The 25,000-nt window shown below is 44.5% G+C and overlaps 1 protein-coding gene across 7 annotated transcripts in view; it reads left to right on the top strand.

Moving 5' to 3' along the window:
* Positions 1-25,000, top strand: part of LOC135102932 (uncharacterized) — a 61,111-nt gene that overhangs the window by 9,317 nt on the left and 26,794 nt on the right. For 4 of the 7 annotated variants that reach the window (XM_064008621.1, XM_064008617.1, XM_064008623.1 and 1 more), the window contains exons 2-3: positions 368-460; positions 20,620-22,924. In XM_064008621.1, the coding sequence (XP_063864691.1) occupies positions 20,669-22,924 (2,256 nt within the window). In that variant the 5' untranslated portion in view covers positions 368-460; positions 20,620-20,668. Of the gene's footprint in view, positions 1-367; positions 461-17,927; positions 18,356-20,619; positions 22,925-25,000 lie in introns of those variants that run through there. The other 3 variants (XM_064008619.1, XM_064008620.1, XM_064008618.1) reach the window with 3 other exon arrangements.

Here is a 25,000-nt window from a genome sequence, read left to right as displayed (position 1 = left end):
ATATCTTCGTGATAGAAATAATTCAGTAAGGATTCTGCATCGTCAGTACGAAAAGAAAACAACTTTGAAAACCCGTCTAAGCATCTGTATTACCTTTGAAAATAATCATCATAAGATAACAAAGCAGTAAAAACAAAACAGACCTTGTATACCTGAGGCCTTGAAGAAAACGTCTCTCTCTCTCTCTCTCTCTCTCTCTCTCTCTCTCTCTCTCTCTCTCTCTCTCTCTCTCTCTCTCTCTCTCTCTCTTTGTGTATGTATGTGTAATTAATTCATCACGGTCTGTCTTGAGAATCACGTGATTTAGTTATGATCATCTGCCATGGCCTTCCGGTGACAACTCAGAACACTTTGTCCCGATCTTCAGGTGATACTACTGAGGCCATCCACACACCACGCGCCCCAGGCCTTGCTCGCACAGGACAGTAGCTGCTCTCTCGCCGGTGGAAAACCTTAAGTGGTGAGTGTGTGTGTGTGTGTGTGTGTGTGTGCTGCGTGAATCTCAACCTGGTTTGGATATTCGGGGACATTAAGTGGTTAGTGACCTGCTTACCAATGAAACAGTGAATGTGTGTTTGTGTGGGGGGGGGGGTTTACCTTTATGTATTCACCCAGCCAGTATATACGTGAAGTAATCCAGATTGTATATAGGAAAAGCCTCATTAATAACTCATTCGATGCTCGTATTCTTCATGTGTGAATAGTGATGATTATATGGTAGTGGAGCGGGGGACACACACACACACACACACACACACACACACACACACACACACACACACACACACACACACACACACACACACACACACACACGTTTTCCGAGTAGAGCAGTAGACCAGTGGAATATATATGGTATCATCAGAAGTACCTAGTGTGTGCAAGGAATACTTTATAATGGCGCATTTAAAGGAGAGAGAGAGAGAGAGAGAGAGAGAGAGAGAGAGAGAGAGAGAGAGAGAGAGAGAGAGAGAGAGAGAGAGAGAGAGAGAGAGAGAGAGAGAGAGAGAGAAAGTTAATTAAAAACATAGTTAAAAAAAAAGAGAAAAAGATGATTTGGTAAAAAAAAAAAAATCAACTCGACATAATTCTGTAAACACACACACACACACACACACACACACAGACACAGCCATAGATAAAGTTCGTGTATGAAAAGCCTGCATGCAAACTCGGGCAGGATGTACACAGCAGCGGGGATTGCGTCAGCCACAATGGTGCTAAGGTGGTGTGTTACAGCATGCGTGGCAGTACGTGTAGTATCATATTTACTGTCCGTCGGGTACTGTTTCATTTATCGATTGGCAGATAGTACGTGCGGCATAGGTTATCACTCCTTGTTGTAACGTAGATAAGGAGAGAGATCATAGGTTAGGGCACAGGACAGAAAGTCATATCTTGGGCTATAAATAATTGTTAAAAAAAAAAAGAATAGATAATAGATAGGCGGAGTGATGGAGCGGCTGTCTAGTTACGGGTATGTTGAAAAAAGGGAAGGAAGGGGAATAGAAAACGAGATGAAATTTAGAGAATCACGTTTTGCTGGGTTAGTGAATTATAATGAAACTAAAAAAAAAAAAACAATAGAGCATATAAAAGAAATAAATAATGAAATAAAAAGAAAATAACTAATCATAGAAGAAGTAATGAAAAAAAAGACTGGTTTGACTGGAAACTTTTAACAGGAACACACTCGGCGATAGAAAATGGTGACCCCGTATAGAAACGAGACACGAGCTGAGGAAAAGAAGGAGGTTGTTTTGCTGGGGTACTGTCTGGAGTAGCTGGGCGCTTGACAGGAGTGAGTAGCTGAGTTGGTGTGAGGCCTTAGTCATGTCGTGGAATTAAAGAGGATGGTGACGTTGATGACAAGCAGATATAGAAAATGTTATTATTATTATTATTATTATTATTATTATTATTATTATTATTATTATTATTATATGATTTCTTGGTTTTGGTGTTTTCTTTTTTTTTATTTTTGTAATGTATGCGTATTGATCTTTTTCTTTTCTTTTTCTTTTCTCCTATTTCTTTTACTACTACTACTACTACTACTACTACTACTACTACTACTACTACTACTACTACTTCTACTACTACTACTACTACTACTACTACTACTACTACTACTTCTCATTTTTCATTATCAAAGCACTCGTTCTAATTCCTCCTCCTCCTCCTCCTCTTCCTCCTCCTTATCATCATCATCATCATCATTGTATATGCTCTGTTCTTTTTTTTTTTTTTTTTATGGTACCTTAGTTGCGTAGTGTGTCTGGAGTCTAAGTGTACCGTTCCGTCCCTTCAGATACCGATCGAGTTCAACACCTGCCCTTTTAGGTTAACGTCATGATCTAATCTCCCAACACCCATGGCAGCAATGTCCACTCGCTCATGAGGCACGCACGCACTCATTCCTGAAACTCCGAAGCGTTTACTCATCCCAGTAGTACATCCAGGCTCCCCTCACGACCTGTTTCCCTGCCCCTCTGCTGCCTCCTTCCTTAACCATTTTACTGTTACGGTCGTCTTTTTTTACCCTTCAGAGTACTGTGGAAAAAAAATAATGGACACACAGGCAAAAAAGAGAAAAGGTGGATAAATTTGTCTTTTCTAGTCTAAGGATGTATTTAAGAGACCTTATTGGAAAAAGAAGAGTCTGAACAGCTGTTGGTGATTATGGGAAAAATTGTTTTAGCAGTGAAGGTTAATTTCATGGCATGTAAAAGAATAAATAAATAAAAAAAATAAATAAATATGATAAATAAATAAGATCATAAATGAATTAATAGAAAAATAAAGAAAGAAAATAGAGAAAATAATAAAACAGACAAGTAAAAAAAAAAAAGACAGGTTTGACTTGAACTTGGCAAAAAACACACAAGATTGACCTTTGTCGCGTGGGTCCCAACTGGAAAGGTATAGTCACAGTAACTTTTCCTCAGTCAGTCTCAAGTCCTCTGCTGATTTCCTGACGGTCCCCTCGCAAGGCTTGGCAACTGATGGACTCTTAGCAAACGAAAGAGCGTGGGAGTGGTCATGAACGGAGAGGAGGAAGTGATTGTGGATTGTGGCAAGTTACTTCTAAACGTGACTGTACCAAAACAAACACACACACACACACACACACACACACACACACACACACACACACACACACACACACACACACACACACACACACACACACACACACACACTAGATAGCATTGCGAGCCACTAATGTCAGATCCCAGGTTTGAATCCCGGTCTACGTAGGTATGTGACGTTCAACTACGCTCCTCCCTACTCTCTTTTCCCAGCAACCACGCGGGAACCCTCAACGGCAGCATTCGTAGATGACTGCAGCGACCTTGCAGCACTCCACGTTATCTGATAAATGGGTGGAGTGCGGGGGTGGTTGTCTCTGGTATCGGGCCTCCTTACCCTACTCAGGTGGTCGTGGCCGATACATTGAGGCCTTGATAGCGGCCGTTCACCATCCCGCCCCTCGCTGCCTTTCCTGTCCTTGGTGTGATGACTGTACGTAAGGTGCGGGCGTATACTCACCACCTATCAATGTTTCTCAGTGCTGTTTGCGTGTCCAACTCTCTGGGCCAGATTCTCCAGTGTATTTGTCTTATCTCGATTTGTAATAGGCTCTAGTGCAAGTTGTTTGGATTTTCTAGGGCGTTTTCGTAATTTCTGTTAGTGGTTTAATGAAATGGTTTACGTTTCATTGCTTCCTGCCAGTGTTTACGTGTTTGATTCTTGGGGGCGGATTCTCAAATGTGTCAGTCTTATCTCGGGTTTCAGCAGACTTCAGTGCAAGTTGTTTGGGTTTTCAAGGGCGTCTTCGTGATTCTATTGGTGATTTAGCTGGATTCTCCATCACACTCCAATGCTTCCCGCTGGTGTCTATGTGCTTGGCTCTCGTGACCAGATTCTTTAATGTGCTTGCGTCTTTATTTGTTGTCCGGGATGTTATTGAGAGTTGAAGGGTTAACGAAGATTTTGCATTGCATATCAATGATCCCCGCTGGTGTTTACGTATATATTTCGTACCAGACTCTCAAGCATGTGTGTCTTTTCTCGACTTTCAACAAGTTCTGGTGCAAAGTGTTTGGGTTTTCAACGTTATTTAGTGGTTCTGTTAATAGTTTAATGAGGGTTTTGCATCATATTTGAATGTTTGCCGCTGGTGTTAGTGTATTTAACTCTTGGGAACAGATTCTCTATGTGTGTGAGTCTTACCTCGATTTGTAACAGGTTTCAGTGCGATTTGTTTGGGTTTTCAAGGATATTTCGTGATTCTGTTGGTAATTAAACGATAATTCTGCATTACATATCAGTGCTTGTCATCGGTGTTTGTGTTTAACTCTCGTGACCAGATTCTCTAAGTTGTGTGTCTTATCTCGACTTTAAAAAGGCTGTCGTGCAAGTTGTTTGCGCTTTCAAGATGTTTTTGTGATACCATTAGTTATACGCAGTTTAATGAGTTTCTCCATCACACGCCACCGCTTCCTGCTGGTGTTCATGTCTAGCTCTCGTGACCAGATTTGTGAACGTGTTTGCGTCTTTATTTATTGTCGGGTATTTTATTGGTAGTCCAACGTGGATTCTACTTTACGCATCAGTGACTCCCGCTCCTTACGTATTCGGTTCTCGGGACTTCAAATTCATCTCCGACTAATAATCTCTGTGGTCTTTGAGAATTGTCCAAATGAAATTCCAGTGAATTTGAAAACACGGGACCTGATGCAAGTTTACGGTATGTCCGAAGAATTATGAAATGCATTTACATATTTATACTTGATGCAAGAACGCTCTGTGTACGTGTGAAGAATAATGAAGGATCCTGTTATTTGCCTCTTTATATCTGATGCAAGTCCACGTGTACCCATAGGTTGTCGCCTACAAGTACACAGTATGTCGAAAACTAATGAATAAATAAAGTACCAAGTCCGGAATGTATAGAGCTTTTGGGATCATAAAATGTTACGAATCTCGTTACTGATCTTAACGTCAGATTTTTTTTTTTCTCTCTCTCCCATTCACAGTCTGCAAGGAAGAATCACCTTTAAGAGTTTCTGAATGAAAATCCCATCCCACGGCCACGTTTTCCCTCTGCATCCCATCCCTCTGCCACGTTTTCCTTCTGCACGGCCTCGTTTTCCCTCTGCAACAATATTTTCGACGACACAGTGCAGGAAATGCGAGACTGCGGACGACAAGCCACCAGTGAAAGTGATCGAAACACTCGCCGATTTCCTGCTACAGAAAGACGGCCGTTAAAAGATTTTAATGAGTAGATTCTATAAAAATAATAGTTTCTTCTTACTGTGCTTTTTTTAATGCATATTATCAACATATGATAAAAGTTGTTAATGTGTTATTTCATGTATTAATCATACCGAATTCATAGATTTAATACGAACACTAAACTTTTATATGATTTCATGGTCTGTTTATGGTGTGCATCCTGTGGCGGTGGAGTTTACAGTTTCATCAATCAGTTTGCGAAATGATGGACATGCCTCACTAGCTCCAGAATTTCATGAAGTTGGTGTTTAGCCTCATCCTCGCCTGCATGCTCCTCAGCTTGTGTGGACAACTCCTGGAGCAAGTTCTTGAGCACGCTGCTTTCTGCTTCCTTGTCCTCTTGCTAACCACTTCCGTGTCCGTATCCTCCTCTCGCCCTTTCGGCTTTTGCTTCCTTTTCCACACTAATCACGAACACATCAGGCGGTATAGCGTCGGTAAAATCGGGTGCTGTGTGATATATTTTCTTTGACATTTCGTTAAACATGTTATCAAAGGACACGATATCGCACGAAAAAAAAAAAAAAAAATTCCGTGTGATAACGCGCTTTAGTGAGGGGATTGTTCACTGCGATGGAAATCAGTCGCCTGTGCGAGGACGGGCGGTGTTGGTAGTGGTGGTGGTGGTGGTGGCGGTGATGATGGTTATGATGCTTTATTATTAAGGCCACAGAACGCACGTGGTGGCAGGCATCACAAAGTAACACAGAGGATGATCAGACAGCTGCTAACACGTTGACCTTTACCAGTCTGTATATCATAACTATCAAGATCGCATTATTGCTTTCTTTCCTCACGTCAGTCTTGGACAACAGAATCCATAAAATACCAATGCTCTTATCTTCTAAACCCTGCAGGGAAACAGCATGAAGGGCGAGGCATATCAGCAGGGGCAGGAGTGGGTTCAGGAGTTCGAGTGGTGGTGACGTAGTGACTTGTTGATTACAGTGCTGACTGGACGAGATAAAAGTACGTGCCCTGTCCTACCGTACCCTGCCCTGCCCTGCCCTGCCCAGCAAAGCCCAGACGCATACTCTGTTAACTGCGTCACCTTGTATCCTTGAAAAAGAGACTCGATTCGTCCTTTGTTTTTTTTTCCCCACTGCCATGGTGCTTTCTCACGGTGATCAGCTTACACACACACACACACACACACACACACACACACACACACACACAATGCTACACACACCGCTACACACACACCGCTATACACCGCTACACACACACACACACACACACGCGCGCGCATACACACCACATGACCTTAGAAGGCAGTGTGACAATAACATACATTGTTAAGTATTCCATGTACACACTCATATTAGATTTGCCAGCCATGTACCACCACCACCACGACCACTATCACCACCACCACCACCACCACCACCACCACGTCATCATGATCTGTCACCTCTCCTGCCTTAGCCGCTTTGAGGAGGAAAGAGTGTACGTGTGTGTATGTGTATTTGTGTGTTTATATAAATGTCAGCGGAAGGGTGTGTTGAACCTACCAGCTAACGTCATACTTCGAAGGCCGCGAGACACCCGTGGCTCTCTCTCTCTCTCTCTCTCTCTCTCTCTCTCTCTCTCTCTCTCTCTCTCTCTCTCTCCTCTCTCTCTCTCTCTCCTCTCTCTATCTCTCTCAGGTCTGGGAAGGTAAGGGTTAAGGGCAGGGAAGGCTTAAGGGGTAAAGGGGAGGGGAAGGGAAGGGGAGTGGAGAGAAGAAATGTGTCTTGCCTTACCCCCATCCATCTGTTCAATCTAGCCATTTCATGCTTGCTTCCATTTCTCTCTCTCTCTCTCTCTCTCTCTCCTCTCTCTCTCTCTCTCTCTCTCTCTCTCTCTCACTCTCTCCTCTCTCTCTCTCTCTCTCCTCTCTCTCTCTCTCTCTCTCTCTCACACACACACACACACACACACACACGTAACGCACAAAGATAGCTGTAAAGGCTACAGGCAACATGATAAGTCTCTCTCTCTCTCTCTCTCTCTCTCTCTCTCTCTCTCTCTCTCTCTCTCTCTCTCTCTCTCTCTCTCTCTAAGTAAAAAACTGATGTTAGTTATCGTTTTATTTCTGTTTTCTTACTTTTCTCTCATTACACTGAGATGACCAAGCGGAGAACCGGTGATTGTTGATGTACTGATGTGTTGATGTACACTGCTACATGTGTGCTAGCGATGAGGGTCAAAGCAAGACTGAGGGGGAGATAAAACAGGTATAAGACCACAGTATGATAAATCCGAGTTGCATAGGTCTCTGTACTAGCGGGCTTGGTGAGAGGCGTGGATGAAAGGAGGTGCGGCGGTGCGGGTTCTGGTTTAGGAGTGACATAGTAGAGGCGTAGAGGTGAGCTTTTGATCAGCTTAACGAAGGTAGGCTAGGTGGGGATGGGGCGGAGTGTGATGTAGGCTAAGTGGGTTTGCTCTGACATGTGTGGTGGTGGAGGTATGTGGAGGTATGTGGGAGGTAACCGTAACGCGCGCACACACACACACACACACACACACACACACACACACACACACACACACACACACACACACACACACACACACACACGGATGTTTTCTAGATGGTGGTTGGAATTTCCGCCTTTGCATTCGACTCCAGAAACTGTTTTGTAGTCTTGCCTTGAACGCGCTGCTAGGGACGCTTTCCTGTCTTGCTGTGTGCGCTGCTCCGTCCTCGGGAGTATCCGCTTTCTTCACTTAACCTAGAGAAGAGTGTGTGAGGAAGGCACATAGAATTATCCTTTTCCCCTAAAACCATGAAAACACTATTGAAAAACCGAATTCACCAGATTTTGTTAAAAAAGTAGTCGAGACAAGACACCGAAACGTTTGAAAACACAGCATCAGATTGTTACCAAGATATCAAGAACTCTAAGCCGGGATAGTCTGCTACTGTGTGGGTGATGGAGGGGAGAGGTGAAGCAGAAGCCTCTGGTATACATATGACGGGACTGATTTGAAGAATTAGTTAGAAGTAATCAGTTATCATCTTTCTCCATCACTTCTCGTATAATTTTTAAGGAAGAAAATGTAACCACTCTATTCTGCATCTTAATATTTTATTCAGTTCAAACTATGTATACGAAATATGACGCCAGGTTGACATTGAAACGTATAGCATTATGAATAACTTATGCTCTTGTCTTGGGTGGTATTGTTTTCTATGGGAGACCTCGGGTAAAGAGGCGTAGTAAAGATGCAAGGAGGGAAGTCATGGCGTAGCAGAGAGAGAGAGAGAGAGAGAGAGAGAGAGAGAGAGAGAGAGAGAGAGAGAGAGAGAGAGAGAGAGAAGCCAGATTGGTGAGGTTGAGAAACAAACAGGGCTTTAAGGAGAGAGAGAGAGAGAGAGAGAGAGAGAGAGAGAGAGAGAGAGAGAGAGAGAGAGAGAGAGAGAGAGAGGAAACCTTAAGGGGACTATGGGAGAACTGGGTGAAGGACTTAGGGATGCGAGTTTAGATGTACATAGGTAAGGGCCAGAGGGGCTGAGATGGGGGAACACTAGGAAAGCAAGGCCTGTAGGTGGAGAGGAGGAAGGTAAAGGGGTGGGATCACAGTAGGGACCAAAAGAACTGATGAGTGGCCCGTCACACTAACACTTAGCCACTTTTTTTTATTTATTTATTATTATTATTTATTTATTTTTTTTCGTCAGATCCGGTTTCCGTCAAATTTTACCGCATTCCGTTCTTTGTTTCCGTCTGTATCGCCAGATGGAAGCGACGGAGGAGAGATATCGTCAACTCTGTAGTCAAATGAAAATCCATTGTTTATAATGTAAAGATATGCTAAGTAAACCTTGTTGATTTTGAAACAAGAAAAGGAAAAAAAAAAAAAAGAAAAGAAAAAATAGATAAAGAAAAAAAGAAAAATATAAAATCGTTTAATTTCACAAGTCGTAACATTTAAAATATAGATGCATAACAGCAAAGAGCGGCTTGCATGACTCGATAGATATTTACATTTTTGGAAGGTCTGTTTCTCTACTACCGCACGCTGGATTTTAGCACGTTTGGCTCATCTACGATAAAAAAAAATAAATAAATAAACAAAATAAAATAAAATATAAATAAAATAAATGAAGTGGAGAGCAGCAACCATGTCTGTTTACTGCCGATGAAAGTGCAGTCGAATGGCTGTGCGTGTGTGACGGGGCACGCTCAAGAAATTGTCGATTTTTTTTTTAAAGTTAACGAAAAAAGTTGATGGAAAATGCGTTAGTGTGATGGCGCCCTCAGAGGATAAACCAGAAAATGAAAGACTGTAGGTGCAGAAAGGGGGAAAAAAAGGAGCAGAGGCAGATTGCAGATGGGCTGATGAAGGGACCAAAACTAAAGAAAGGGATGCCTGCAGGGAGAGAAAGTGAAGGGAAGGAAGGGAATGTTACAAGGGCTGATGACGGGACTGAAAGTAGAAAAGCGAAGCCCCTTAGCGGGAAAAGGGAAAGGAGGGAAGAGGGCGTAGGTGGTAGAGGGACTGATGATGTATGTGGCTGACACTAGGAGGACCATAGACTTACAATAAGGAGAAGAGGAAGTCAGTAGATCGATAAGTAAATACTACATGGGGTTAAACATTGGACTACAGCAGGAAAGAAGATAACCTGGTGCAGAAAGCATGGAGGAAAGAAAGTTGGATAAGTAGGACGAGAACTATAAAGACGATAATCATGAAGAGAAAGTATGGACTGAGGAAAGTTGGATTATGTTAGGTAAGGTCAGGTTAAGAACAACTAAAGATGAGGCTACAACTAGAAAGAAGACAACCATAGAGGAAAGAAAGTTAGATGAATGGGGCGAGAATTAGGGAAAAAAATATATATATATAGAAAACAAAATAGAATGAGAAGTTGAAGAGAATAACCATAGACAGAAAGCTTAAAAAAAAAAAAAGAAGGATGAAAGAGACGAGAACTAAGCACATACCAACAGACAGACAGGGAAGGGAGAGAAGGCAGGTGAATGTAATGATGTTAGAAGCAGATGGCGCTTAGACTGGGAGGGGGTGATAGCAGAGAGAGAGAGAGAGAGAGAGAGAGAGAGAGGGGTGTGGAGGCATCGTGTGGAAGAGGGGGAGTTTCGTAAAGACGGCGGGGACTGAATGCGGAGTAGTAGGAGGAGGAGGAGGAGGGAGAGAAGGGGATGAGTAGCAGTAGGGAGGGGAAGACGTGGAGGTTGGGGGGAGGATCGAGAGAGAGAGAGAGAGAGAGAGAGAGAGAGAGAGAGAGAGAGAGAGAGAGAGAGAGAGAGAGAGAGAGAGAGAGAGAGTTATGAAACCTGTATTGTGTTCACGTGCGGATGACTGTGGTGTGTGTGTGTTGGGGGACTAGGTGGGTTGCATGGAGGGGGGAGTGGAAGAACGTTTTGGAATGTTGCTGTCACTACTTGGTAACTAAGACTCGCCTCCTCTCCTTCTGCACCGGGAAAGCTCCCTGTTCGCCTGCTGAAAGGATTGATGTCACAAAGCCCAGTGAATTTTACCTGTCAATCCTTCGAACATAAATAATTGGGCTGCTGTGTTTCATCTCACCTAAAGCACATTTAATTCTTATGTACTTATTTCATCCCTTTTCTCTGTCCTGTCTGATTAGTTAGATAGAAAGATGATTAGTTGGTTAGTTAGTTAATTAGATAAAGATTTTGTTAGTAGGTTAGTCATTTAGTTAGATAGATAGGTAGCTTGTAGGTTAGTCATTTAGTTATTCAGTTCCCTAGTTTGTGTCGTAGTTACTCAGATACTGGATACTGCTTTATTTACCCATTTATTTATTTATTTATTTATCTATTTATTTATTTTATTTATTTATTTATTTTTTTTGCTGTCTGGAACATTTTCTAGACTATGACATCAGTTCCCGAGCATCTGCACCTTCACTACACCTACGCTCCGTCCTCTTTCTGTCTACGTCACACCCAGGTTTACCTACCTCCCTATTCAACACACTAATCGCGTACACCTTTAGTACTCGCGTCTCTCCTTCCCCTTCTGGTCTACCATACTACATATTGTTCTCTCTCTCTCTCTCTCTCTCTCTCTCTCTCTCTCTCTCTCTCTCTCTCTCTCTCTCTCTCTCTCTCTCTCTCTCTCTCTCTCTCTCTCTCTCTCTCTCTCACATACACACATCTCAACCGGGCCAGCACCTGCACCGTTACTGTACCTCCCCTGTCCCCTCTGCTTTCACTCCACAACCATCTGTTTATTTACCAGTGCATATACGTGCCCCGCTCCCCTCCCTCTTGCTATCACTTGCTATCACTTCTTCGGAGTCACTTACCTCTTCAATCCGTCTCGCCTGTCACATCACCGCACTTCCTCCTCCTCCTCCTCCTCCTCCTCCTCCTCCTCCTCCTCCCTTCACGGTACTTTTTCATTTTCCTCCTCCCCCTCTTCCTTTTTCCTTTTCCTTGTTTTTTTTCTTTGTTTAGTGATGTTACTTGTTTGTTTATTTTGTATTTCTTTCTTTCTTTCTTTCTTTCGTTTCGTTTCGTTTGATGTACAGTTCTCTTCAATTTTCTACTGATTCTTTGCTATTTTCTCCCCTTCTCACTTCCTTCCTTCCTTCCTTCCTTCCTTCCTTCCTTCCTTCCTTCCTTCCTGCTTCATTACACCCTCCCTTTACTTTCTTCTTTTGACCTTTCCTTTTTTTTTTTTTTGTTTGCCTTCTTCCCTTCCTCCCTCCCTTCCTCACTCCCTCCCTACCTTTTTTTCCTCCTTCTGTCCCTCTTTCTGTCAGGTGTTCTATCGCTACCCCTGACCACTCCATGCATTCCCACCCTTCTCTTTATGATTATCGCCACAAGTTTCGGCATGTCCATCAGTTGTAGATCTTCGTTTCTTTATTACAGTGCTGCTTCTTCTGGCATTGCTTCTGTCTGTCTGTCTGTCTGTCTGTCTGTCTGTCTGTCTGTCTGTCTCTCTCATCTTTGCAACATGGGTGGAGAGAGAGAGAGAGAGAGAGAGAGAGAGAGAGAGAGAGAGAGAGAGAGAGAGAGAGAGAGAGAGAGAGAGAGAGAGAGAGAGAGAGAGATTGGGGATGGGAAATTCCTAACTTGCAACTACCACCACCACCACCACCACCACCCTAAGTGAGTGTTTGAATGGAGGTCGATTGAAAGAAAAGGTCATGGTGTGGAGGGAGGGACAAGGGTGGAGGGTGGAGGGCGCGGGGGAGGCGAGGGGCGGGGCGAGGTTAGGCAGGTGAAGGGTGGCGGTGCTGTTGTCTTGTCTGGCTGCACGCTGTCTCTTCATTTCCAGCTGCAGTATTGGACAGTTTGAATTGCGTGTGTGTGTGTGTGTGTGTGTGTGTGTGTGTGTGTGTGTGATTTGATTCTTATGATTTCGTGAAAGTGTGGTCGTCCTTTATTATGGAGACCTTGGTTGGGCCGCTGATCTAACCACACACACTCAAACAGCAGTCAACACACACACACACTGGTCAAGTGGAGCAGCTCAAGACTGTATTGTCTGCTCTTATTCACTAACAGTCGCTCTTCACCTCGCTCACTTGTATGATGTTGTCCTGATGACTTTAGCCTTTTATATATTAACACACACACACACACACACACACACACACACACAAGCAGAGCAGAGAGGCAGGTATTGCGAAATCAAAACAACAATTTCCTCCCGCAAAGAGTTGTGTGTACCTCGTGATGACTCAAAATCGCTTCTCTCTCTCTCTCTCTCTCTCTCTCTCTCTCTCTCTCTCTCTCTCTCTCTCTCTCTCTCTCTCTCTCTCTCTCTCAATGAACATTCAATGAGCACCACCGGGGGGAGGGTGCACACCTCCATCAAGGTTTAAAACAATGATTCAGTCCAAATTTCAAGCGTCCCTTCTTCATTCTTGCGCCATAACCACTGGCCCTTGTATTAATATTCTTCTCGAGATCTCGAAGTCACTGTGTCGCTGTTGCGGCACAAGTAACCAGAAAGTTAGTCGTAATAACAGTTGGGCTGCGACCGTGAACCTTGAACAGCCTAACTTGGAGAACGCTTGGCTGATAAACACTTAAGAAAATAGATAGATAAATAAATGATAAACGAAACTAAAACTCCTAACGCTTATATTTATATAATATGAATAATTTATTTATTTTTCTGGAACATTTATTCATGATTCATGTGCTTCAAGAGGCTCCACTGTCTCTGATGTTCATATAAGTTTCCTTCCTCTTCTCTCTAATCTTTCTACATTTAACGTAACGTTATTATCACCCATGTGTTCAGTCTTTTCCAAATAACAGCTTTGCTTTTCTTTCTCCGTCATGCGGTGTCAGAAATAGATTAATTTGGTGTCTTATGTATACATAGGTCGTAAAGTGATCGTTCTTTTATAATATGTAAGCTTTCAGTAATTTCGTAGCAGGTGATACGTTTAGTATTTCCTCCCTCAGATCTATATTTCATATAGTTTTAATGCATTTATTAAATATGCGAAGAGCGTTGCGGAGACAGTGATGAGCTGAGTAGCATCACTACCACCACTTCAGGAATAAGTACTATAAATTTTCTACCCGACAATCTTCCACAGGGGATTTGTTTGTTTGTATACATTCCACGATTGATGATGAAGAACCATTACCTAGCTCAGTTGAAAATAAAAAAAAAATCACAAATATGTCTGCCATCACCACCACCCTTACCACCACCACTATTACTGCTATCACCGCCAACGCCGCCGCCACTACTAGCGCTCCTGCTGCTGCTGCTGCTGCTGCTGCTGCTGCTGCTGCTGCTGCTGCTGCTGCTGCTGCTGCTGCTGCTGCTATCACCACCACCGTGTTCCTCTAACGCCGTTGATGCAGCACTGCTTCATATGGGTGCCGTGGTGAGCAGTGATTCTGAAGGAATCATACGATAAACTTGTAAATTCCCTCGCACAATGAGCTCAGAGTGTTCCTTCTTGGAGTCAGAGAAGATTATTCTAATGATCAAAATTATTCTCGGTGAGGTGCTCCACTGTATATGCACGTGGCCAGTGGCTTACTGCTCGTCACTTCTCCACGTGGTCTTTTTCTTTTTTTTTCATTTTTTATCTTAATACAAGTATCAGATGAATATAAAATCCATATTAACTGGATATCAAGATAGTATATAAAGTAGCTCTAGAAAGTTATCTTTTAAGCAGAAAAAAATAAATAAATAATAAGAACGAAAGAAAAAAAAACATCTAGCATAATCTCGAGAACCTCCACAGACAGACAGACAGGCAGACATGTGGTGACACTCTTCAAAACTTTCAAAAAATTTTCCATGACAGTAGAAGGAATAATTCTCCAGACATAACTTCCGTATCGTGTAGATCAAACAACAATATATAACTTCATTCACATATATACACATTCCTTCATAGTTTACGTTACCTTTGCAAACAGTCCGGTAATAGCCACACTAACAACCCACAACCGGATACAAAATAGTAGACATTATCATTGCCTCTTGACACTGAAAGGCTCGGCATGAGAAACGTTGAAAAAATACCTGACATTTGACGGTACAGAAAACCCTAAGATAACTGACACAATTTGATAGTAAGCTGATTGCGTCTGATTTAGCGACGATATGAGACAGTCAGATAAAGAGAGAGAGAGAGAGAGAGAGAGAGAGAGAGAGAGAGAGAGAGAGAGAGAGAGAGAGAGAGAGAGAGAGAGAGAGAGAGAGAGAGAGAGAATTTATTGGTTAACTGAAGCTTTTCCGAGGTCTTACGGCACCGGAAAGAGAGAGAGAGAGAGAGAGAGAGAGAGAGAGAGAGAGAGAGAGAGAGAGAGAGAGAGAGAGAGAGAGAGAGAGAGAGAGAGAGAGAGAGAGAGAGAGAGAGAGAGAGAGAGAGAGAGAGAGATTAATGGTTGTGTCGCATGAACATTGCATTATTTTTCGGACATTTAGTAAAACACTACTTACAAGGCCTTACTAATGATGTGGGTCACCCAGTACCGGCCGCCTACATGAGTGTCAGGCGAACAGCTGAAACGCCTACTGATTTAATTTTAACACCTGTTGTGGGTTGCAATCTAGACCAGTGTGTGTGTGTGTGTGTGTGTGTGTGTGTGTGTGTGTGTGTGTGTGTGTGTGTGTGTGTGTGTGTGTGTGTGTGTGTGTGTGTCTGTCTCTGTGTTTCTCTTATCGCTGTAGATGTGAAGGGCCCATGAAAAGATTCTGGACATCAGTGTATAGCTTGTAGTTTTAAACACTCCAGGCTCTCATAAGGGTTATTTTCAAAGGCCACAGTAATGATTTTTCGTGCTGTCATGGGTATTTTTTACTGTTGATGATGAAGAGATCTTGTTAAACCATCATTACAAGCATGAGAATACCTTTAAAAACTGCTGTAACTTCCATTACATTAGTCACGGGAGCTCTGAGAGCTTAAGAAATACGGGCCGTAGCGTTTTGTACCTTTAGGTGTGAGTACTGGCAACCTGCATGGCTTAGAAAATAATAATAAGCAACCAAGATCATGTTTGTAAATCTGCCTTACATAGACATCGTAGTTTTATTACACGTATAAACGTTCTGCATTATTGATATTACTGACTGAAAGAGTAAGGTATATTCACAGACCAACAAACAAGTATATGAAAGATATCCCCATCTTTAAAGCATCATGGAAACACCGATAAATTGTTCTTAGGGCGAGATAAATGCGCCGTGAGAGGCTTTCTCCGGGAATGGAACCTGTGTGGGGACACTCATGGAGACCCGTGTTTTCAAGACGCGTGCATGGACTTTGGTCAGTTCTGCCGATCTTGTCCTTAAAATAAATAGATAAATAAATACTTCATCTCTCCTCCAAAAAATGTCTGCAGCAAAAGAATTCCGAAATGGAAGGCCAAATCGGTCTCGATATATCTCCCTTAACTACTGAGAGTTCAAGTCATGGGAAGATGGAACACAGAAAAGACATAGTGTTCCAGAGTTTCCCACTGAAGGGGATGGAGCTCCTAGCTGATTCTCATTAGTAAAGTGAGCAGTCAGAAAGAAACTGCGACAGGTGTGTGTGTAAGTGTGTGTGTGTGTGTGTGTGTGTGTGTGTGTGTGTGTGTGTGTGTGTGTGTGTGAGGGCGGGCATGCATACAGCTATCTATTCAGATTCGACTTCTATGTCATTTTAGTATCCCATACGATTTTACAGATCAAAAATAAAACGGCAGATACTGAAAGATTTCAACCACTACTTTTGTTGTTAGTGGTGCCTCATAGAAATTAAACTGTAGGCGCCTTTCCGGTTGCTAATCAGACAGCCGCTCAGTCACCCTTCACTTTTTATATCTCTAGTCTCACCAAAATTTACTTGGACCAGAAAAAGAACATCAATCCACTTTTCTATTCACCAAACCACTGAGTATGACACCAGCTGTGCTTTGTAGTTGTGCAAACATACTGAGCACGCTTTAGCGCCTGCATGTTTCTTTTCCACCTTTGGTTTTTCAAATTCTCAGTCCAGAGTGAGCTGTCTAAAGATGACTGGTCATCTTGACAGTTTTCTGTTGTATTTGTTTCATTGCTGGTTTTGTGTCAAGGTTGCCACGAATGCCCATACTGTTCCGCGCTGCCCTGACGAAGAAAAGCATAATTGGTCTTGAGCAGTCATGACCAGTGTAAAGTGGCACGGTGTAAACTCGACGCGGGCGGTTGTGACTGGTCGGGTCTGGTCATGTTGTCACGGCAAAACTCATCTTAATCTTACCATGGTGGCCAAGGTTACCTAGTGCGACCTGGTGTGGAATTATTTGTATTCATGCTCAGACATAAGTACACTGGTGCTGTGCTGCGTTGTGCTGTTCCCGTGTTTCCAATTCCATCTCGCCCATGTCACGTCTGACCCACAATATATTATATAAACAAACCGACTTCCTGCCCGTTGTAAGTTTCTCTCAGCAGATTGCCGATGAGCAAAACAAATCAAGAAATGAGTCGGTCTCCCCTGTAAACGAGTGTATGAAGCACATTCTTGTACACGTGAGTTCATGGTTGGTGTCGGTCGCTGTGATGCGTATGATTAATGTTCAGTATATGGTGTGTTATTGATACACTGTGTCATGGCGACCATAAATATCGCTCTCCTGTGACGGGACACTCATGAAAAATTCACATAGAGGGGGAAGGGGGTGTCGGTTTGATGAGAGAGAGAGAGAGAGAGAGAGAGAGAGAGAGAGAGAGAGAGAGAGAGAGAGAGAGAGAGAGAGAGAGAGAGAGAATCACAACACTGATACTGAGTCGCACGTTTGCATCAGTGAAACGCATGTTGCTAAAAAGGGTGGTGGTGGTGGTGGTGGTGGTGGTGGTGCTGCTACGACACGTGTCTTGGGAGAACTGTGAGAGAGGGAATTCCCTTGTAAACACACACATACACACACACACACACACACACACACACACACACACACACACACACACACACACACACACACACACACACACACACACACACACACACACATACCACGTGCGTGCATGTGTGTGTGTGTGTGTGTGTGTGTGTGTGTGTGTGTGTGTGTATTTATAAGAGAGAGAGAGAGAGAGTGAGAGAGAGAGAGAGAGAGAGAGAGAGAGAGAGAGAGAGAGAGAGAGAGAGAGAGAGAGAGAGAGAGTGAGTGGTGGTGTGGTGATGTCAGTGTAATCAGCGGGACGTCACAGGGGCGGCGCTTCGCTAAGTAATAAGGGAATTTTCCATCAGCGGCGCGAGGTTGCGAGGCTGGTGTTGGTAATGCAGGGGGCACAGGGAGGGAGAGGAATGCCTGACGCATGATGAACTAGAGAGCGCCCCCTTCCTCCCCCGCCTCCACTAATGACTCCATCGTGGCTTTGAATTTCATCCACAATTAATACATTATTGCAATGACCGAAATGGAAGGCGGGACTGGCCCACAGAAACCGTACCTTATCAGTCACTCGAGATTACGGTTCTGGTTACATCTGGTGTGAAATGGAGCGTAGATTTCCATGGCGGAAAGAATCTCATGTGGGCCAGCCATTCATTTGCTGAGACCACACCTCGCGGGCATTACGCTCGGCTCTGTCGGCTCACGCCCGTAAGGTTGGTAGCGGTGGCTTGGTGCACTCTACACCTCCCCTATTGCTTTATCGCTTTTTTTTTTTTTTTTATGTGGTCAGATTGTGTGAGCGTTTTGAGATCGGAGACAACCTGGACCCAGCGACCACCCGATACTTCTCGAGGAACTTTGTCGTGCAGAGAATGTTGTATTAGCTATTACAAGTGAAAGTGGTTGTTCCTTGCAGATTTTGAGCGGAAGAGTAAAGATGCATATACCTCATTGTAAAATCAATTAGCATTCACACGTACTATTTATTTATTATTTTCTGATAAGTGATACAGTTTTCTAAGCGACAAGGTTCTTGAGGAACCGGATTGTTTAATAATGTGATTCATTACCTCTGCCCTGAAGGGTTGTCACCCTGCCAGTGTTGCTGTCTTGAATTGTATACGTGTTTCTAAACTCAACGATAGCTTAGGTGATAGCAAGGGGATGTTAATGAATGTGTTTGAAATATGCAGTAAGGAGACTGCTGAAAAGTGAACCATTCACCCCGTTTATATTTTGATGTCATCAGTGATTAAACTCGTCACCGAAACCAGTGATTACATATGATACCTGAATACCTTACGCCAGAGAGAGGACGAGATCATTATTTATGCATGGTTCCACTCCAAGGATAAGGGAGATTATTGATCAAAATGTATACTCCTCATCTGTTGTTTGCATTGTCAGTGGATAGCAGGCTGATCTGGCTTTATAGATAGGTAGACATTTTGTCTTATATGGTTTATCCACAAGACCATTTTACCCACTGGCAGTTCATGTTCCCGCTGAGCCAGCACATCATCTCAATCAGAACCAACTCAAGCAGACACCTGAGCCAAGTCACAATCGCCACAAGACAAATATATCTGTAATTTACTACCTGTGGTTTTACTAGTCAGGACAGAGAAAACGTATGTAAAAAATAAAAACTTGAGATGACTTGTCTATGTTTTCTACGGTAACAAGTGTTGTTGTACTATAGTGCTCACACTGATAGATATACACGTATGTGTATATCTACATGCAGAGGGCGCGTGCCCCGGCGGTGTGATTAGGTTTGCGGTAAGTGTCAGGTGGTGGGCCGGTGCCCACCACCTGACACTGCCCTCAAAAAAACTGCATAATTGTTCATTGCTATATCACTGCCCTCAAAAAAACTGCATAATTATTCATTGCTATATCATGCACAGCGTGCGTTGGACATTTTGGTGACCTGTGGGAAAATGGAAACGTTGTGAGTTTACCGTGTCGCGCGGGAAGGTTTTCCCGGTCGCTGGTGCCGTGAGGAAAGGGGATTTGCAGCTTACCCAGGGATGCTTAGAGCTTTGCTTTCGAGTGATGTCATGCGAAAGGAAGAGTATCAACTTGAGACATTTTTTTTTTACTTTGTGACGCGTTCCGGGCCACTGTGGAGCGGCCGACACAACTGCCGTATAACACTGGTGGCATCCCTCCCAGTTTGCCTATGCTGATTGAATCCTGTGATTTTTTTATGTATCGATTTCTCTTTTCCTGCTTACATGCGATCACGTGTGTCTAAATGCTTCCACGCTCTTCATCTTTTCTTACCCCAATTTACTCACCCACCTCGTTATATCCATTAAACCACAAGTACTCAGTTTTCTTCTAATATTTTTCATTCATCTGATCTTCAGTACCTTTCCCACTCCTGTCTTCTCTCTAATCCCAGTCTTTTACCGTCACTGAACATAATGTCGTCCGCGAAGAGCATACCGCAATGGTGCGATGGTTTCTGTGACCTTCATAATGATAGACGTTATAAGAATGGGAACTACCGGCCTCTATCGGCAAACTTTTATACTAGTTTTGATTGCAGTGACGTCTGACGGCAGATATCTGGACCTGTAAAGATTAGTAATTGGTGAACCACCTTGTGTGTTTTTCTTAATCATTAGCTGAGGTAAATTGTTCAGGCAGCTCGTGTGTGTTGACAAGGCCTCGTGGCTCCCAACACACGCTCCACGTAATACCTTGCTGACAGTACTCTCTCTCTCTCTCTCTCTCTCTCTCTCTCTCTCTCTCTCTCTCTCTCTCTCTCTCTCTCTCTCTCTCTCTCTCTCTCTCACACACACACACACACACACACACACACACACACACACACACACACACACACACACATCTGTCGCGTTGCTTGTATATTCGTTATTCTACATTGCTTTCCATTTATAAATTATTTTTAAAGTTTCTATTGCTGGGCAAGTTTATAATGACGTTTTTGTTTATTTGTTTCCAGGTGACGTTGAGGTGAAGAAAGGGGAAAGGTGTCGATTGAAACCCTGAAGATGAAGCCAGGCTTCCTGCGACCCGAGGGAGGCGAAAGCATTAAGCGGCCCACCTGTTACGTGTGTGGCTGTGCACGATGCGGAGAGTACCCCTTAGCGGTGAGGCAGCAGGCCACGGGGCCATACTTCCCCTTCCTCGAAACACACGAGCCTCCCGATGGATCTGAGCCGCCCTCGTCCGACGGCCGCATACTCTCCTGTTTCCTTTGTTATTCGTATCTGACGCAGCAGTGGCAACTGTACGAGCGGGACAAGGTGCCTCCTGTCAAACGCATCTACTGGCTCAAGCGGGTGGACAACGGGCCCTATACCGGGGTGGAGGTGGGCGTGCAGAGTGAGTACGCGTCACAGCTTCTAGGCCTAGCGCCGGATCCCCCGGCCCAGCCCTCTGAGGTTAAAAGAGCCGGATCCAGTGCCGGGGTTGCCAGGTCACAGCCCCAGCCTCCGCCACCTCCACCATCATTGCCACCGCCACCTCCTCCCGCCACCATAACCCAGCCAAGTGCAGTCGTGCCTGTGGAGGTGAAGAGACCCAGAGTGAATCCTCCTCAGCCCCAGCCTCCAAGCCTACCACTTCCGCCCCCAGGGGTGCTGCCACTGCCCTACGGCCTGGCCGTGCCGCAAGCCAGCACACAGCAGGAGGCTCTAGACCTGTCCTTGGACGGCCGCCGTGGGATCAAGCGTGAGAGGGAGGAGGAATTACCACCGCGAGACCCGCGGGACCCGAGCATCGTCGCGCCCAGGACAGAGGTGCTAGACTTACGCATGCCGGACAAAAACGCCACCACTGAGGTCTGCTATGTGTGTGGGGACCACTACAAGAAGGGCACGCTGGTCGATATTTATGCCAAACAGCAAAATGAAAGTTGCCCTTTTTTTCCAAGTTTGATGCTGCACCCTCGCCCTAGCAAGTCGCATCCTATGGAAGCCTCAGGGCGAGTGCAGGGGTGTCGGGATTGTTTCAAACACATGCAGATGCAGTGGGACGCTTATGAAACTCGCAAAATTCCTCATGCAGAAAGGTTTTATTCTCTTCGTAAGAAAGCGTCAACTATTGTTGATGACTCTACAGCCTTTGTGTGTTACAAGTGTGGACGGGAGTATCCTTCAAGCTCCCTGTGTTTGGTATACTGCAGACCCAATGCTGATAAAGATCCCTTTTATCCTTTTATTGAAAAGCTGATTCCTCCAGAGGGAGCGTCACCCATTTCCCCGCAGGGTTTGGTGCAGGTGTGCTCCTCATGCTCCAAGGTTATCCCCCAGCAGCAGAAGGAATTGATAGAAAGAAATGAAAGCAACAGGTCACCGGTGAAAGGGAATGTGATGGACGAGTGCACGGAGCAACCTGGCGGAGGCAGCCCGCCGCCCCACGCCCAACACGTAAGCGCCGGCCCGCTGGAGAGCACGGATGTTGATCCTCAGTTAGATGAGGCTACGTGCTATCTGTGCCATCAGAATCACTCCCGCCAGACTATGCACTGGCTGGCCATGGTGGCTGAGAGCGCCAGGCAGGATGGCATGTATTTCTCCTTCCTGAAGTACTTGCCAAGGATTGGCCAGAACAGCTTGGTGGAGAACGGCAGAGTTCTGGCTTGTTCGCTCTGCTACCAACACCTCAGCAATCAGTGGACCGAGTACGAAAAAGACAAGGTTCTGGAAGAGCACCGGCAGTTTTCGTTGCGAGCCATCCCCTCCAACTCAATGTCGCCGCGCCTCACCCCCGGGCCCACCCTCTCCTCCCCCGGCATGTCGCCCACTGACGGCTCCCCTACTCACTCCTTCAGCACGGCGGCGGAGGCTCACACCAAGTCTTCCACGGATGTTAAAAAAGTCACATCCGGATACATGGGCCAGCCCCTCCACACACTGGAGGTGGTCCCCGCCGAGCCAGACCCCAGCTCGCCTACACTGTCCGTCATCACCACGCAGCGGGCCCTCAACGTGGCTGTGAATTGCTTCGTGTGCAGCTTCCATTCTAAGCCAGGCCAGACCTTCACACTCCGCAACAAGCCTCACGGCTCGGAGCCTTTCTTTCCCTTCCTGGCCAAACACCAGTCTGCTCACCCCGAGGCCCGCGTGGACGACACCTGCGTCCTGGCCTGCCTCTGCTGCTTCCATTCGCTCATCCTTCAGTGGCAGCGCTACGAGAAAGAGAAAGTGGCCCACTACGCCAGGCTCTACGACACCTACAACTACATGTGCTTCATTTGTAGCCTCAAGACTTACCGGAAGAGGCTCTACCTTCTCCCTGTTAAGGTAGGTTTTGTATGTAGTATTACCATGATGCTCTCTCTCTCTCTCTCTCCTCTCTCTCTCTCTCTCTCTCTCTCTCTCTCTCTCTCTCTCTCTCTCTCTCTCTCTCTCTCTCTCTCTCTCTCTCTCCAGTATCTTTTTAATGCTTGTCGTATCAGTGAATTTTTTGGCTGACCCACTTGATGACTCTCACAGCCACTATCGCCCTGACCTTGGTGAAGTACTCAATTACTTGAATGAACTGGTCATCGCAAGTGAAAGCCGCCGACACACGCTCACATGTGGCGCCGTAAGACTTCAATGTCAAAATATGATAAAATAAAATATAATATGAAAGAGAGACGCTAGAAATATAGTACTTATTGATGTATGAGAAGAGAATACTCGTGTTATCGGGTTTTTTCTTAAGAGAATTATATAATATAATTTCGATTTTTTTTAATGTTTTCTGCATTATAAGCTATTTTGTTGAATGGCTGCATGTCCTTAAGAAAATGAGCCTCTCTCTCACACACACACACACACACACTCTCTCTCTCTCTCTCTCTCTCTCTCTCTCTCTCTCTCTCTCTCTCTCTCTCTCTCTCTCTCTCTCTCTCTCTCTCTGATATTTATAGTTTCACAAATTTAGAATGTATATTTTCAGCTTAACGGTGGAATTTCAAATAAAGCGATTGTTATTATTATTATTATTATTATTATTATTAGTAGTAGTAGTAGTAGTAGTAGTAGTAGTAGTAGTAGTAGTAGTAGTAGCAGTAGTAGTAGTAATAGTAGTAGTAGTAGCAACAGTAGTAGTAGTCATTCTCATCATCATCATCATATCACACACACACACACACACACACACACACACACACAGAGGGAAGGTACATCTGGCACTCATGAGCTCAGCGCCTGATCCACAAGACCGCGGTAAATTACGTACATGTACATGAAGGTTTGCGGAGTCACACACGCGCCCTGCCAAGTGGCTCGTCTACACGTAGCGCGGCTGGCGGCGCCTCTCTCGCCGCTGGAGTCTGCCATGCGAGTACAGCTGCCGTCTGCCTGAAATAAGCGGAGTAGCGAATGAATGATTGACTAAATAAGCTTGCCTGCATAACAGACGATTCACAGTTTACAAAGGCAGGTTGCATATTAGTGGCAGTATTTAGTCTTACGTACAAGAAACAGGTGATAAGTTAACTAGGTATCATATATATTTTTCTTTCTGTTTATGTTTTCTTTCTTTAGGGATCGTGAATATTCCAAATGAAAAATGCGTCCCATACTTTGTGCTTTCCTTTTATCAGTCGTAGTCAAACTTGTTGCTGCGGTGCGACACTTCATTTGAAATCGTGCGATCTTTAGTATTATCAGTCATCGAGCGTGCGACCTTATTGTTGTGGCGCGTTCAGATGAAACAGGTAATCAGTCAGTCAGTTAGTCAGTCGGTCAGTCAGTCAGTCAGTCAGTCTCAGTCAGTCACTTTCCATAAAGCGGCGACAACGTGGCTGGTTCGCATTCTCAAGCTTTTCTCTTATGTAATGTTTTCAAAAGCTACACAGTCGTGCTGTCATGGCTGCTGCTTCCACTGATGATTATATAAGCCTTGTTAAACTACACCACCAGAGGCTGTAAAAAATTGTTAGAGATTGTTAAACTTTCACTAGAAGTATGAAAACACCTTCGAAAAACCCTCTGTTAGAAATTGTAGAGATTAAAAAGTGTTATACTATCACTAGAACTATGAAAACACCCTTGGAAACTCCCTACCCTACAACATCCACTACCAGAGTATGTTGGGAATTGTAAAGATAAAGCGGTGAAATGTTCAGGAATGCGGGCATCTGCCTTACGTGCATCACATGTTCGCACAATTTCCCCGTTTATTCAGGTTTGTTTTTAATAGTCGTTCTGGGCCGTGTTTGTTTGGCATAAATGTTAGAGCGTGCCGCATCCCCACCACTCCCAGACCCTGCTCACCCGTCCCCCAGTCCCTTCCCCCCAACTCCCTGATAGCCTTGAGACGCTAGCTTCGCGCGCACACACACACACACACACACACACACACACACACACACACACACACACACA

Source organism: Scylla paramamosain, chromosome 8 (genome assembly GCF_035594125.1).
Source record: "Scylla paramamosain isolate STU-SP2022 chromosome 8, ASM3559412v1, whole genome shotgun sequence".
Classification (NCBI taxonomy): Eukaryota; Metazoa; Arthropoda; class Malacostraca; order Decapoda; family Portunidae; genus Scylla; species Scylla paramamosain.
The sequence above is the reverse complement of the archived record's forward strand: the minus strand, read 5'-3'. Positions and strand labels throughout refer to the sequence as shown.